Source organism: Pituophis catenifer, unplaced genomic scaffold (genome assembly GCF_029215685.1).
Source record: "Pituophis catenifer annectens isolate HBS135680 unplaced genomic scaffold, rPitCat1.0.hap2 SCAF_1, whole genome shotgun sequence".
Lineage (NCBI taxonomy): Eukaryota > Metazoa > Chordata > Lepidosauria > Squamata > Colubridae > Pituophis > Pituophis catenifer.
The window spans coordinates 161,729,715-161,745,036 of NW_027256881.1; the positions used below are offsets into that span (position 1 = coordinate 161,729,715).

The 15,322-nt window shown below is 35.5% G+C and overlaps 1 protein-coding gene across 4 annotated transcripts in view; it reads left to right on the forward strand.

Moving 5' to 3' along the window:
* The window catches only part of ITSN2 (intersectin 2), a 74,439-nt gene that overhangs the window by 24,553 nt on the left and 34,564 nt on the right, over positions 1-15,322 (forward strand). For 3 of the 4 annotated variants that reach the window (XM_070933127.1, XM_070933128.1, XM_070933129.1), the window contains 9 exons: positions 2,366-2,503; positions 2,598-2,677; positions 2,870-3,132; positions 3,759-3,908; positions 5,228-5,368; positions 6,082-6,166; positions 6,474-6,613; positions 13,951-14,087; positions 14,482-14,930. In XM_070933127.1, coding sequence (XP_070789228.1) covers positions 2,366-2,503; positions 2,598-2,677; positions 2,870-3,132; positions 3,759-3,908; positions 5,228-5,368; positions 6,082-6,166; positions 6,474-6,613; positions 13,951-14,087; positions 14,482-14,930 — 1,583 coding nt within the window. Of the gene's footprint in view, positions 1-2,365; positions 2,504-2,597; positions 2,678-2,869; positions 3,133-3,758; positions 3,909-5,227; positions 5,369-6,081; positions 6,167-6,473; positions 6,614-9,029; positions 9,111-13,950; positions 14,088-14,481; positions 14,931-15,322 lie in introns of all 4 variants that reach the window. The other variant, XM_070933130.1, reaches the window with a different exon arrangement.

The window sequence follows — 15,322 nt, forward strand, 5'->3', positions numbered from 1 at the left end:
AAGCACTGTCTGATGTGAACCATGCCTCGCAGAAAAGAGCTCTCAGAAGACCTACGATCAAGAATTGTTGACTTGCATGAAGCTGGAAAGGGTTACAAAAGTATCTCCAAAGCCTTGATGTTCATGTGTCCACAGTAAGACAGACTGTCTACAAATGGAGAAAGTTTAGCACTGTTGCTACTCTCCCTAGGCGTGGTCGTCCTGTAAAAATGACTGCAAGAGCACAGCGCAGAATGCTTCATGAGGTAAAGAAGAATCCTAGAGTGTCAGCTAAAGACCTACAGAAATCTCTGGCAAATGCTAACATTTTTGCTGACACATCTACAATAAGGAAAACATTAAACAAGAATGGAGTACATGGGAGGACACCACGGAGGAAGCCATTGCTGTCCAAAAAAAATATTGCAGCACGTTTGAAGTTTGCAAAAGAGCACCTGGATGTTCCACAGCACTACTGGCAAAATATACTGTGGACAGATGAAACCAAAATTGAGTTGTTTGGGAAGAACACACAACACTATGTGTGGAGAAAAAAAGGCACAGCACACCAACATCAAAACCTCATCCCCACTGTAAAACATGGCGGAGGGAGCATCATGGTTTGGGGCTGCTTTGCTGCTTCAGGGCCTGGACAGATTGTTGTCATTGATGGGAAAATGAATTCCAGGGTTTATCAAGATATTTTGCAGGAAAACGTATGACCATCTGTCCGCCAACTGAAGCTCCGCAGAGGATGGGTGATGCAACAGGACAATGACCCAAAGCATACAAGTAATTCAACAAAAAAATGGCTTCAACAGCACAGAATACACCTTCTGAAGTGACCCAGTCAGAGTCCTGACCTCAACCCGATTGAAATGCTGTGTCATGACCTTAAGAGAGCGATTCACACCAGACATCCCAAGAATATTGCTACACTGAAACAGTTTTGTGAAGAGGAGTGATCCAAAATTACTCCAGATCGCTGTGCAGGTCTGATCTGCAACTACAGGAAACGTTTGGTTGAGGTTATTGCTGCCAAAGGAGGGTCAACCAGTTATTAAGTCCAAAGGTTCACATATTTTTTCCTCCCTGCACTGTGAATGTTTACATGTTATGTTCAATTAAACCATGGCAACATCTAATGTATGTGTAGTATTATTTTAAGCAGACTGTGTTTTTCTATTGTTGTGACTTAGATGAAGTTCAGAGCACATTTTATGACCAATTCATGCAAAACTCCACGTAATCCCAAGGGGTTCACATACTTTTTCTTGCAACTGTACATGTACAGCATTGTTGTATTCTGTGTTCTTTAATTTTGTGTTTATGGAAATGGCCTTAGATGGATGCCTGCTTAGGGATGTGGTTGCTAATCTGCTTACTTTTTTGTTGTTTTGCATGTTTCTTTTTTATTTCTTTACATGATGCATATAGTAGCTTGTATTCTGCATTATGTGCAGACTAGGTCATTATGCATTTAATATTGTACTATTATTCCTAGATTGAAAAAGGAGAGTATTGATTTTTCCCCCTGGATCGTTCATTTATTCATTTAGCTAGTGTGCTGCTTAATCTAAAACAATTCATTTTTCATGATAGTGGAGATATGCCATTAAATATACGGTAATATTTTCAATTATAATTACAAAACCACAGTACATAATCATAATAAAAGCATAACGCTTTAGCAGCCTTACCAAATCATGTCACAGAGAATGCAAGTTGATTCCCAAAGTGGTTTCCAGATTTCCACACTTTTCACCTCCCATGTTTAGGGAATGTGTTGGGATGAGCATGGAGGACAAGCTGTATTTCTCTAGAGGAGTTGCTGCTAAAGTTACATTGGAGCTCAGGCTTGTAGGGCTTTATAGAGAGATATCTCAAAGTAGGTTAAAGACAATGGTTATTATCATACTAATAAGAAAATTAAGCAAATGTTGACTTTTTGCTGTTAAAAAATCAATAGCACATAACCACATAACCTAGCTGAACTATATCTGGAGTCCTTCAAATTGATACCGTATGTGCCAATACATGAATTATAGAGAATAGGGAGGCCACTGGCTTGTGGATGATAATGAATGTCCACTCACAGCAGCGCCAGCCTGTCTGGATTTCAGCAACATTTTGTTTTTTATTTATTTATTGAATTTCTATTCTTCCCATCTCCCCTGCAAAAGGTGACTCTTAGTGGCTTACACACTATAGTTGCAGATTTCCTACCTCTTCCTGCCTAACAGTACCTTTAAGTGCTGTTTCTGTATCTGGTTTTTCAAAGCTGGTCCCTGCTTCATCATGGATACCCTGGAGACATTGTATGGAAAGAACAAAATAGCTCTCTCCAGTTCCCTCGGTTCTTTTAACACAGATCTGTCTTTCCTAGGTCTCTGTCTGACATTGATGGTGATGGACAGCTGAAAGCAGAGGAGTTCATCTTAGCTATGCATTTAACTGATATGGCCAAAGCTGGGCATCCACTCCCACTAAGTCTGCCTCCTGAGTTTGTGCCCCCTTCATTGAGGTGCTTAACACAAGGTGACATGTAATTAAAATTACAGAAAAATGCCAAGTGAACTGAAATTTTAAAAAACGACTATGTTCTCTTTTTCTCCTAGAAATGGAAAGCATTTGGAAAATATTAACTGTGCTCTTCCAGCTTATCAACAAGAAGAGGAACCTCCCCAGAAACTTCCAGGTAATGGAGATCCTCTCTTTCTGCATTGCAATAGGGGGTAATATTTTTGAAAAAAATGTTAGTAGTTTAATTATGTTAATTATATCTCTTATTTGATGATTTCTACCATAATCCAATTCGTAAAAATAATTGAGAAGAATATGACCTGATCAGTGTTTATAGTTCAGTGCCATTTACTGTTCTTTAACTTAGTTACCTTTGAGGATAAGAGGAAGGCAAACTATGAAAGAGGCAACTTGGAGCTGGAGAAACGGCGCCAAGTGCTCCTTGAGCAACAGCAAAGAGAGATGGAACGTAAAGCACAGAAGGAAAGAGAAGAAAAGGAGCGAAGAGAAAGGGAGCGGAAGGAACTGGAGCAGAAGAAACAACTTGAGCTAGAAAGGCGCTTGGAAAAACAACAAGAGATGGAGAAACAAAGGGAGGAAGAACGGAAAAAAGAGATTGAAAGACGAGAGGTTGTTTTTCTAATTTTTTTATGATTTAACCTTTGGAAAATTTGTTTCAGTTTGTCAGTTAAGTAAAACTATTCCTGTGAGAGTTTGGGGCTCTTTAAGTGTACTCTTAGAAAATATTTCCGTATTAACAGCTAAGAAATTGGGATTATTTTATATTTTGGCTTTTATTCTGAATTCTAATTTAAGCAGGTAGTTTTCATACAAATAAGTGCTCATTAAAGTAAATGATAGTCTAAATTTCTTGGGATGCATTTTGTGAACCTGAGCATTGATTGGAATAAATACAAAAGTTGCATCTTATGAATAACAAATATCTTCATTTTTAAATTTTAAAAAATGGATAGTATTCCATTATCATGCCTCCATTATTCTTCATAAGGTCGAAGAACATTGTGTCGATTTTGCTGCAAAAGATATACATGGAAGCTTTTTTGAAAATTATATATAGAATGTAAAAGAATATTTATATGTTACATACTAGTTTTTTTTAATATGCATTATTTTTATCTAAACTTTTTTTCCCAAGGTTCTGAGTTACTGTCTTTAATGAAAACAATAAATGAATATGATACTATTCTATTATCGCAGAAGTATTGAAGCTGATAGTTTAGGTGTTTTATTTTCAGGCAGCTAAACAAGAACTCGAGCGTCAAAGACGGCTTGAGTGGGAGAGGATTCGTCGTCAAGATCTTCTTAATCAACGTAATAGAGAACAGGAGGAAATTGTGAAGTTATCTTCTAAAAAAAAGAGTCTTAATCTTGAACTAGATGCATTGGTGAGTCACATATTCCACAAAAGTATAGCATTACAACTAAACATTCTGTTTTAGTGACTTCTACATATCTTTTGTCTAATTGCTTTAATTGTAAATAAATTGTAAAAATTTTTTTTGCTTCTATGGTGTCATTTCTTCATTTCTCATATTAAAGTTAAGAGTAGTCATTTATAGAGACAAAACAACTAAAGGGCAGCATCAGAAGAATTGAAGAAGCTTTCAGCTGTATGGAGCTATATACCCTGTTTCCTGGAAAATAAACCCTAGCATGATTTTTCAGGATGCTCATAATTTAAGCCCTACCCCAAATATAACCCCAGTTAAGATTGTCAACCAGATGGGTGCATTTAGTACCGTATTTCCCCAAAAATAAACCCTAATGCATCTTTTGGAGCAAAAATTAATATAAGACCCAGTCTTATTTTTGGGGAAACACGGGTAGTAACTATGTAGGAGGGGAATACCTTCATTAGTATTTCTTCAACTATGTTTTATTCATTCATTTCAATAACATTTATCTTTGAAGCAATGTGATGTTATTTCTTGTGTTATTCAATTTACACTCTCCCACTTAAAAACAATTGAGATTATCAATTCACCTTAAAAACCATGGCTGAAGTGGAGAGAGGAGTGTCAAAAGAAAAATATATTATAGCATGGGATTAGCCCAGAAGTAAACCACCTACATACTTTTCATCTTTCATAGCTTGGTAAGAGTTTTACAGTTTTGCCTACAAGAAGTGGTAGAAAAATCTAAGTCATTCACTAAACAGTGATCTGGCAGGTGCTTAGAATAGATCATCTTAATAGATCATCCAGTTCCCTGCAGTCCAAATACTAATTGGGATAATTGTGTAGTTGCATTGGGGATATAAAATACTGAACCATCCTCACTGTGGATCTTGAAATTACTCAGTAAATATAGTCCAAATTATCCCTGAGATTACCTTGCTAGAAAGAGTAATATAGTTACAAATTAGTGGATAGTATACCAACAGAATCCCTGCATTGTCCCAGTAAGTAGCTAATTTACATTAAGAGTTAATGAATTGCTAAATGGAGCATCTGGTCATTGCATTCATGTATAGCATATCCATCTACTGCCTATCCAAGTTGCCCAGCATCTAGTCTTTAACTGCTACTCAGTGGAGGAACCTGATAGACAGAACTCTAAGAGAATTCTCTTTAACTTGTACTTAGCCACGTCTCAATCACACATGCCAGAGTTTGGATTAAATCCTAAAGAAGTAATAAATGATTGTATGTCAAGAAATTTGTATATTTTATTGTTGTAATGTTTAAAATGTTTATTAATACAGAATGACAAACACCATCAGATCTCTGGAAGACTAGAAGATGTTCGTAACAGAAAACAAAAGCATAAAAATGAGTTTGCCAATCTAGAAAAGAAATGTGATATGGGAATTATTGAAATCAAGCAATTGGAACAACAGCTTCAAGTATGTGATGTTTTGATAAGTGTGGAATTCATTCCCACAAAATGACAGTCAATGCAGAGAGAAAAAAACCATTGAATTAACTTGTCTATTAAGGCTACGATCCTCTGAGTGTCCCAAGTTTCTTTATTGTTGTTTTTCTTGAGAAGATTGCCTATTCTCTGCCATCCATTCTCTCTTTGGTTTTTCATTTTCATATGCACAGTTCGTTTCTCTGGAAGGAACATATTACTGTAGTCCAATATCAGAATTGAGGCCTTGCACCTTCTTTGAAATTAGGTTCTGGGCAGCAGGTTTATTATTGGAGATATATTTTCCATGCCAGAATATATCTGGCTACATCAGAAATAGGTTTTGTTTTGTTTCATCCAAAGGACACATATTTTTGGAAATGTTTTGGCTTCAGGGATCATGGGATGACTAAAATGAAATCATTATAGTAGGTATATGAGGACTTTTAAGAATTCACACTTAGGAACTGGCCATTTCTCAGATTGGGGATTTTAAGGTGCAAAATTGATATGCGTCTGATACCCATTTTACCCTGTTAATTTCTCAAGAAACATTGAAAATTTGGGCCATAGTCACTTGGAAGCCACTAAATGGGTGCAGGAGTGTTTTTTCTTATCTCTGTGCTTTCATTTGTATTATCAGATTAGGTCAAACACATTATGCTGGTAATACTTTTCTAAAATATACCACCCTCAACTCTACAGGAATATCAGAATAAGCTGATTGCTTTTGTTCCTGAGAAACAACAGTTGAGTGAGAAAATAAATCACAAGATTAGCAACTCTTTTGGTAAGTATCATTGATCTTATGTGTACATGTTTGTAAGAATACATTCATTCAAGAGTTTTTTCCTCCCTCACATGAGGTATGTCTGAAAAGGAATTCTGACACACAGAAAATCTTCCCATTCCTTTTTGTACTGTGAGTGACATAACCCATTCTGCATAACAATCTGACTGTTTAAGGCAGCTCTCCCCTATAGTTAGTCAAAGACTGAAGTATTAGTAAATTAAGTAAATACAATATGTAGATATGTGAGTGACAAAAAATTAAAAATATGTAAGTAAATATTAAATATTTGGTCTTTCATTTGCAGATACACATCTAAATTCACTGCAGAAGAAATCATCAGAAAAAGAAGAATTATGCCAAAAACTTCAGGAACAACTAGATACACTAGAAAAAGAAACCACTTCTAAGCTGTCAGAAATTGATGTTTTTAATAAGCAGCTCAAGGTACAATTTTGTTGTAGCCTTTTATTTAAGCATCTAAGATTGTTTATTTAGCAAAACTTTCTTTCCAATTTGTTCCTTCAACCAATCAAGCTCTGTGGTATCTTCTGTTCATGAAAAATGCATTTCGTTGATGATACTCAAATGCTCGCCCATTAAATCTCCAATTTGATTTTAAAAAGAATTAGTACCAGCATTTTGCAGTTTGGCCCATTTACACCAAGATTCACATGGGTTTTATTTTGCATATTGTAGGATAAATTAATATTATTCAAAGTAACATCCACTAAAATATTGAAAGTGAATCTTGGCATAGGGAAATAGATGAAAATAAGATTTGCAAATACTCTTTTTCTTAATTAATAAAAGCTTATATATAATATAATAAGAACAAAAGGCCAGCTATTTCACTCAATATGTTCATTATTTAAGACACACCAAAGCAGTTTCTTGGTCCATGTGAAGTTAATATTACATCATCTATTCTCCTTCCATTCAACTACAGAATGTATGTCACCACAGTGAGAATTGGGAATATGCAGATAAGGGGGAAATATGGAGAAAACAAAAAGCTCGAAAAGGATGAGAAAACCAAAAATGTGTACAAATTGCAGTTACTAAACATACTTCTAAACGAAGAATCTATTCCATGTTCTTTTTATTGGCAGTTAGGTTCTCCACTTAACCTCTTTCCCGAAATAGAAGTGTGTTTTCAAAATGGAGAAGCAAGGGCTTAAGCTACACCTGAAATCTTCCTTACCTGGCTTACTTAGTAGTAATGTCTTCTTTTCTTTACTGTTTTCTGTCATCTCCACCCAAAAGCTATGATTGCAGCATGACAGCATGATTCAAATCTCTTTCCAGAGACAAAGGTGAATGGAGGGCTTGAAATTGTCCTTCAACTGTCAAATCCCAGAGAGCAAATGAGATGTATAAGTCATTTAGTGACAGTCTTCCCTGCTACATTACAACATATTTGTGTTTAAATTATAAAACATATTTTAGATACATATACATGTATATTAATTAGAATATTGAGGGCTGGCAAAGCTATAATTTTTTGTGCTTAAGATAATCTTGGGAATGTGGTGATTAGTAATTTCCTACTTAACAATATTGTGTCTGAAACCTTTTCGTGTAGCTGATAGATAACAGAGTATGCCTATAAATGTAACAAAGGGAAAAGTCAGTGCTGCCATCACTTTCCATTCTTTACTTTCTTGTTTTCTTCCCTTCTCTAAGTGGACAGCATAGGCAGGTGATATGGAAGAAGCGGCTTCCTCTTCTCAGTTACATAACTGAAGTCTCTTGTGATTGATTAACATTGGAGGCTTAGCCTAGCCAACTACAAGTAGTCCTTGCTTAATGACTACAATTAGAACGAACAGTTCTATCACTAAGCAACCCAATCATTAAACAAGAATCATGTGACTGCAACAGACTAACAACCTCACTCCTGCCACAGTTGTTAAATGTGACATCACATGTCTGTGACTTGCGATTTTACTGCTTTCCATTGACTCTGCTTTTTGGAATGGTGATCCCATAACTTTGGGTTGCTGCAGCAGTCGTAAACACTCGTCTGATGTAAAAGTGCTGAAATGGCAATCACATGACTGGGGATGCTACAATGGTCGTAAGTGGAAAGACTGATAGTCAGTACCGTTATAACTTTGAATGATTACTAAACATGGCAGTCATTAAGGAAGATCTACCTGTGAATCATATATGCTGTAGAACTGAGCAAGTGAAAGGAAATTGTCTGTTTCATGAAATATTGTAGTCAAGAGGATTGGACCATAGTTCCTGATCTGTCTGTTCTGTCTAAGTCAAGGGGTAGAGCAACAAATATAAAAGACTATCCTGCTTTATTTTATTGCTTTGATGAGGTCAAATCCATTATAGTACCTGTTTTCACTGTAGAGCTTACATGCAAATACTGTAGAAAGATGCCTACCCCAAGTACCAATCTTTACATTACAAAATAGCACCACTTCATCTCAAGCAGGAAGCATCAAAGGGTCAACAGTTGAAGGAATGCCAATTCCCCAAACTCCGCCCAGTTGTGTTTATGCATCCTATGGCATGCTTGACTTATTGTGGGAAATGAGAATAGAAATGGAATGGCATATGAAGCAGAAGAAGCGATGGCTGAATAGGAACATTGCAGAGGACAAGAGTTTATTGCTGATCTTATTTGTGAACCATTAATATTACTAATTTTGGCTATAGAAAACTCTGTCTCTCTCACTCTCATTTACCCCTCCACATAATATATGGGTAGATATGATGAGAGTTGAATCAGAACTTTGATTGCTAGATTAATTATTCCAATTCCTTGTCATAACCCTTAAATTCTCCACCTTCGCAACAATCCCAATGAAAAGTTTAACTGCTTTTTATCTGCCTTATCTTACAGTGTGAGACTATGGATGCTTCTATTCTTCAGTGCCTTTTGTATCTGCTAAGCTGTCTCAACAACCTCTTCCTCTTACTTAAGGTTATTTTCTAATCTTTGGCCTTTTTTTGCTTCTAATAATTTCCATGTTTCGTGTGTGTGTGTGTGTGTGTGTGTGTGTGTGTTAAAAATAATTTGCATTTCTACAGCACTTAAAATATTTTCCTATGCAATAATTTGATGCTCTATTGCAGGAAGAGATTTTATTTGCCTTCTGCTTGTTTTTAAACTCTGCCCACTAACTAAATACTTTCAATTATGGGAAAGGGTAGGAATAATCCTCACGTCGCTGCTTTTAAGTAAAATCCTTAAAACTCACAGTGTTTGGTGGATGGATTACCACTCATTACCTCATTAGTTTATCTGAAACAAAGTCCTGTCTGTAATCAAGATTGTTATTATTTTTTCTATTTTGACCATAGAAAAATACTTGTCTATTATATGCATAACAAAGGAAAAGTGTAAGGCCAGAATTCCTAGAATAAGTAAAAAGAAAAAAAAAAACACTTCGTGAAAAACAATCTCTGCTTCTCCCCAGACCAACTAAAATCCACTGATAAATATATATGCTTGATTTTGCCTCAAGAACATTGACAGAAAAAATAATAAACTGGCTGAGTTCTGAAGTTACACTTGAAGAAAATGGCCTGCTACTTTCATTTTAGATACCGGTAGTTATAAAATCAGAGGAAGTTGGATTCAGATCATAAAATCTCAAGACTATATATTCCTGGGAGAAAAACCTTGTGAAATTACAAAGCCCATTACATATTGACTTGTTCTCCCATGTGTTTGGCTTTTTATAACAAACCATCTGCCAAGTAGACTATCACTAAGGCAAGTTTTATATTTTGCAGAATAAAAATTTTAAGATCTTTGTTCCCTCATGGATTACATCTTTAGACTATTTTCAGAAACCCATTTGATTACCTCTTTGGATCCAAGTTCCATTCCACCACAACGTTTAGCTATATATAGCTGAACATGCTACATATAGGATCATCTTCGTTTGGCTTTTCACTATCACAATGTGACAATTGCTCTGATAACTTGCATACAGGCTGCCATATATTGCCTTCATCTTTTTCCAGTTTCCCCTTAGATCAAAGAGAAGAAAGCATTTCCAGAGCTGTTGACATGGAAATATAGCAGTGTTGGTCTTTTGTAGCAAAACAATTGTGTGGTATGAGATTTTATAAATCATTGCTTCAACACATGCACTGAATATTATTCTGAAAAAAAATAAAGAAGTCAAGGAGAATTGAAATGCAGGACAAACTGACAGTGATGTTGATAATTGTCATTAGCTGTGCAACTTTTTTATGTTAATAAATGCTTTTTACAAAAAAAACCTTAGGTATCTACTTAAAATCATAGATTATCCAGTTGAACTTTGTGAATTCTGACCTTCATTTTTCATTATGAAACTGGTCTTTATGTAATCATTCGTTCACAAATAATCCCTTTGAGGACAGTCACAGAGTATCCTGAGAAATGCCAATATTCATACTTTGTATCTATTCACAGAGTAACTGGTCAACTGATTATTTTTGGAATATTGCAGTAGTATTTCTGATAAATAACTTATATAAGAAAATGAACAAATATATGAATTCCTCATATTATCAATATAATGTGTGGATAGAGTTGGCATTTGCTTCCATCACAGGATTTGTTTCCTGTCATTTTAATTCCAGTTTGTTTTAAAATTGTGCGGCTGCTTTCAAAAAGTGCAGGTTTTTGGTACTTTCTGATGTTTCATTACTCAAACTAGGTAACATCATCAGTACTAGTGCTTCAGTGCTTCACTAGCATTGATGATGTTACCTAGTTTGGGTGTAAGATCCTTAAGAAACGTCACCGGTCTTTGGGCATGTGAAAGAATATTCTATCTGTCTATTTAGTATCAAAATACATCCAGAAGACTCAGAATGACAACTCCATGTAACAAGAATAAGATAGGATTGTGCTAGCCTATAGCAGTGTGGAAAGGGTGTCCTGCCTGAGGTGCACTTATTTAGAATGGGATGGGAATTTTGCCAGGCTGTATTAAGCCACACAGGACCATTTTTCTTCTGCCATTGGTAATATAAAAAGAGACATTTTTGAAACAAGGGGGATCTTAGAATGTCCACTGTTTCTGCAACAAAGCAGTTTTGGAAGGTGGAAAGCAATCTATCTTTTCCTACATGTATGATGGAGAAAGGCAGGTAGGTACATGCTGTATATGTATATTCTTCTGTGTATGTGCAAGCACAATTTTTGAAGACTTGGCCTGGCACTTGATTTGGATGTAAAGCCTTCCATTTGAAAACATAAAGCAATGGAATGAAAGTAAGAGCAAGGGATAAATACAGGATTGTTTTTATTTTGTACAATTCAAAGTGACATTCATAATGTGTCTTCTCCCTGTTTTCCTCATAACCACCCAGCCAGGTAGATTGGGTTGAGAGACAGATACTGGCTCAAAGTCATTCAGCCAGTTTCTGTGCTTAAGGAAAGACTGGAACTCCCTCCAATGTCTTAGTTTCTAGTCTAGCATCTTAGCCACTATACCCAAGTAACTCTCAGATTTTGTAATTTATCTTGATCATTTAACAATTAGTTTGACATTTGCTGATAATGTCTAATAGTATAATAAAGTTACTTGATAATCATATGGCTGATATGTACTAGCACAGTCTAATGTTCTGTACTCAATTAACAATGGCATTGTTATGTCAGTATAAAGGGTAATTGCAAGAAAGAGACTTGGCCAGAACTGCAGAAACATTCCACCCAATGCTGTAATTGGCATGCAGCCTTCTAACACTGAATTAAATATGATTGTTTACAAAGCATCTCTTATTATTCAGACAAGACGTAAGATACCAAAAGGTCTTGAGAATCTTTGAGGAGCTTTCTACACATTGGTGTTTCACATCACAGTTTTTATGATTCCTTCCAGTGATTCCATCCCCAACTACCTATAATGCTATAGTTTACAATTTATGGAAATTGTGAAGAATATGTAGATGCAGTAGTTATTAAAGTTTTTTTTTTCACTCTTTGTTGATGGGGAAACTTTGTTTGGAAAATTTCCCATCACCATATGGAAAACTACATAAATATAAGTAGAATTAATAGTGCTCTTGTTGAATCAGTAAAAAAAATGGGATGAGAAATACACCCAACAAAATGCATGTTGTTAATGAATGTAGCGAGTAAAGTAAATGACTTGGACCAAGATATGCAAGATCCATGAATAGACAACAAGGGACAATTTCTTGATCTGGTCTACTTAATGGGGCTAAGTGTGAAACATGTTACATAACTAAAGCAAGCCTGATTTGAAGATGAACTGATTTCAGCAAAGCATGTAACCCAAGTATGAAAACGTTTATTTTTTTTTCTTCAATAATTACTAGAGAAAAGTGAGGGACTGAAAAAGAACCATTTGAAAAGTTCATTGAAGAATGTGATGACAGGTCAGAAATGTAGTGGGAAATAGATATGAACAGTTCAGCTACTGGTTTCTGTTCAGAGACTGTGTATTATGTTTGTGATATTGGAAATAACTCAGAATATCAATAACTCTGTTATACAGTCATCCATAGCCCCTTCATTGTATGAGATTGGAAATGAAACATCAATTCTATGTCTGCTGATACAATTTAATGTTCTCAAAAATGTAGGAAAGGCCTTAACATCTTGAGGTTTTGGCAATTGGTGCAATCTTTATAGAGCTTACATATGTAAATGTCATGAATTACATGTATATTGCAGGGTAAAAACTGTAAAGGTGATGCTAAGCATCCTCACAACGATCTGTGTGTTATCCACAAGATGTGCATGTTTACCTTAATAATTAAGGTCAATGTATTAGTCTTTGGGGAACACTATTGAATAAAAATAATAATTCTCCAATTCCTGCACCAATAAACATGTAGTAAAATGATAAAGTAAACATGCAAATATAAATATCCCAATTACCATTTCTGCCCAAATTAAGTAGATCCTTATGTAGTCTTGAAGCATTGTTCATCTTAGTTGTGTTCATAGATTTTAGATTATTTATTTATTTATATTTCACATTTCTGAACCACCCATCTCTCTCAAAGATGGACTCGAAGTGTACAATAAAACATGATAACAGTATATAAAAATTAAAATGTTAGAATTAAAATTTTAAGTTAAAAAATGAAAAATTGTACAAATTTTTAAGGAGGCAAGAATAATTTAAATTTTGAAAATTGGTTGATAAAGGCAAAGAGAGGGCACTAACAAACACCATGACTGCCTGCTCCTCTGGGCTCCCCACACAAGCCTGCAGAGCCATGTTTTAACTCCTTTTCAGAAGGCCAGAGAATGGGGGCCTGCCTCACCTCTGGGGAGAGAATATTCCATAGAGTGGGGGTAATATCAGAGAAGGCTCTCTTCCTAGACCCGGAAGGAGACTGCAACATACCTTCCCAGCCTGACCAGGTGGGATAGGCTGATGTAATGGGATGAAGCCAGTTCCGTAGGTAGCCTGGCCCCATGCCATATAGGGCAGTATAGGTCATAACTAACACCTTCTTTTACATTGTTTACATTTTTAATTGTTAATGAACAATTACATTGTTTTTCTCCTCTTCATATTGCTGTTTGTTATTTAACATTTTTGAAGATTTTTTGGTGACCCTTTTCAAATAAGTTCTGAAGTAATTTAGTAGAGAAATAACAAAATATTCATGTCTCAGCAATTGAAAATCATCTCACAGTTTAAGGGTTAGAATAGAATCATACATCTTCAAAGTGTTGGCAGGTATCTGTGGTATCATATCAGGTAGGTATTAAATGGAATCATTTATCTAAATTCTGCTTGCTTTTTTGCTTATTTAATTTTGTGCTTTTTTAATAGGAACTAAGAGAAACTTACTGCACACAGCAGAAAGCGCTTGAGCAGCTCCACAAAATCAAACATGAAAAAATTCAAGAACTGGAAAGAAAAAGAACTGAACTTGCTTTGAAAAAAAGAATAGAAGATGAGACTTCACGGTAATGTTTAAAGTATTACTAATTTTTCCTCTAGCCCCTTCATTTTATTTTTTGTTTCCGATTAATAGGCAACAATAAATGCAGATACTGCATTTTGAGAATCCTTATGCATGCTAGCATTTACCACTCTTTACTGATTACATTGGTGTGACAAAATTAAAATCAGGCTTAAGTTTATTTCTAACATTCTGCATCAAAATACTGCATTTCAGTGAATAATACACATTAATATAGCTATAACCAAGACTGCATCAAACAGGTGAACCTAAAACCTTCAGAAGGCAATGAAAAGAAAGCTGGTATAAGGTTCACATCAAGATGTTTGCTATTCATTCTTGCTTTTCAATACTAATATCAGAATAATTATGTTTGTTTCTTTTCTATCTTTCAAAAGAAAAGCAAAACAGGAAAAGGAGAACTTGTGGCAAGAAACCATCAGGAAGGAAGAAGAAGAAAGAAAAAAGCGTCTGAAAGAAGATCGAATGCAGGAAAAGATCCATGAGGAAAAACAAAGAGCTGAGGAGGCCATTGCACGAGAGAGGGAGATCCAGAAACAAAAACCAGCAGAGGAGAAATTTGAAGAGGAAAGACAAAATAAACAAGTAGGAATTCTAAGAGAGACTGAGCAGCAAAGGCAGAAACAAAAGGCAGAAGAAAAAAAAAGACAGGAGAAAATTGCAAAAGAAGCTGAGGAGAAACTTAAACGATTTGAAGAAGGGAAGAAAAGAAAAGATATTTTTAATTTGCAAGATTCTGAGAAAATTGTTTCTCACTTAAATGAGAAAAATGTAAATGTTCTTAAACAAACAAAGGGAAATCTTAAGTCTGCCCTGAAAAATGAAGGTAACTATTCTTTTTTTAGATGTGAGTGGTTTAGTTTGGCTTATTCTGTAGTTTGAAACAACATTTAAGATCCTGAGATGGCTTCCACTCTTGAGATACGACTGTCCCCAGAAGGGACCCTCTCATGGATGCTCCAGTCAGATAGCAGATGTTGTTTTTTGCTGATTTCCCCTTCTCTTTGCTTTGAAATCTACTGAGGACAGGGGACTTCTATGGAACAGTGGTAGTTACCACACAAGAAGGTTCCTGCGTATTAATGGAAAGGCTTTTGTTATGCACATATATGTAAATAGGATCTACCATGACCTCTGATAGCTATCTACAATCTCTTGCTGTTCCTGATTGGTGAGGAAATAGGAGCTTAAAGGGATGGCAATTTTTCAGTAGTAATG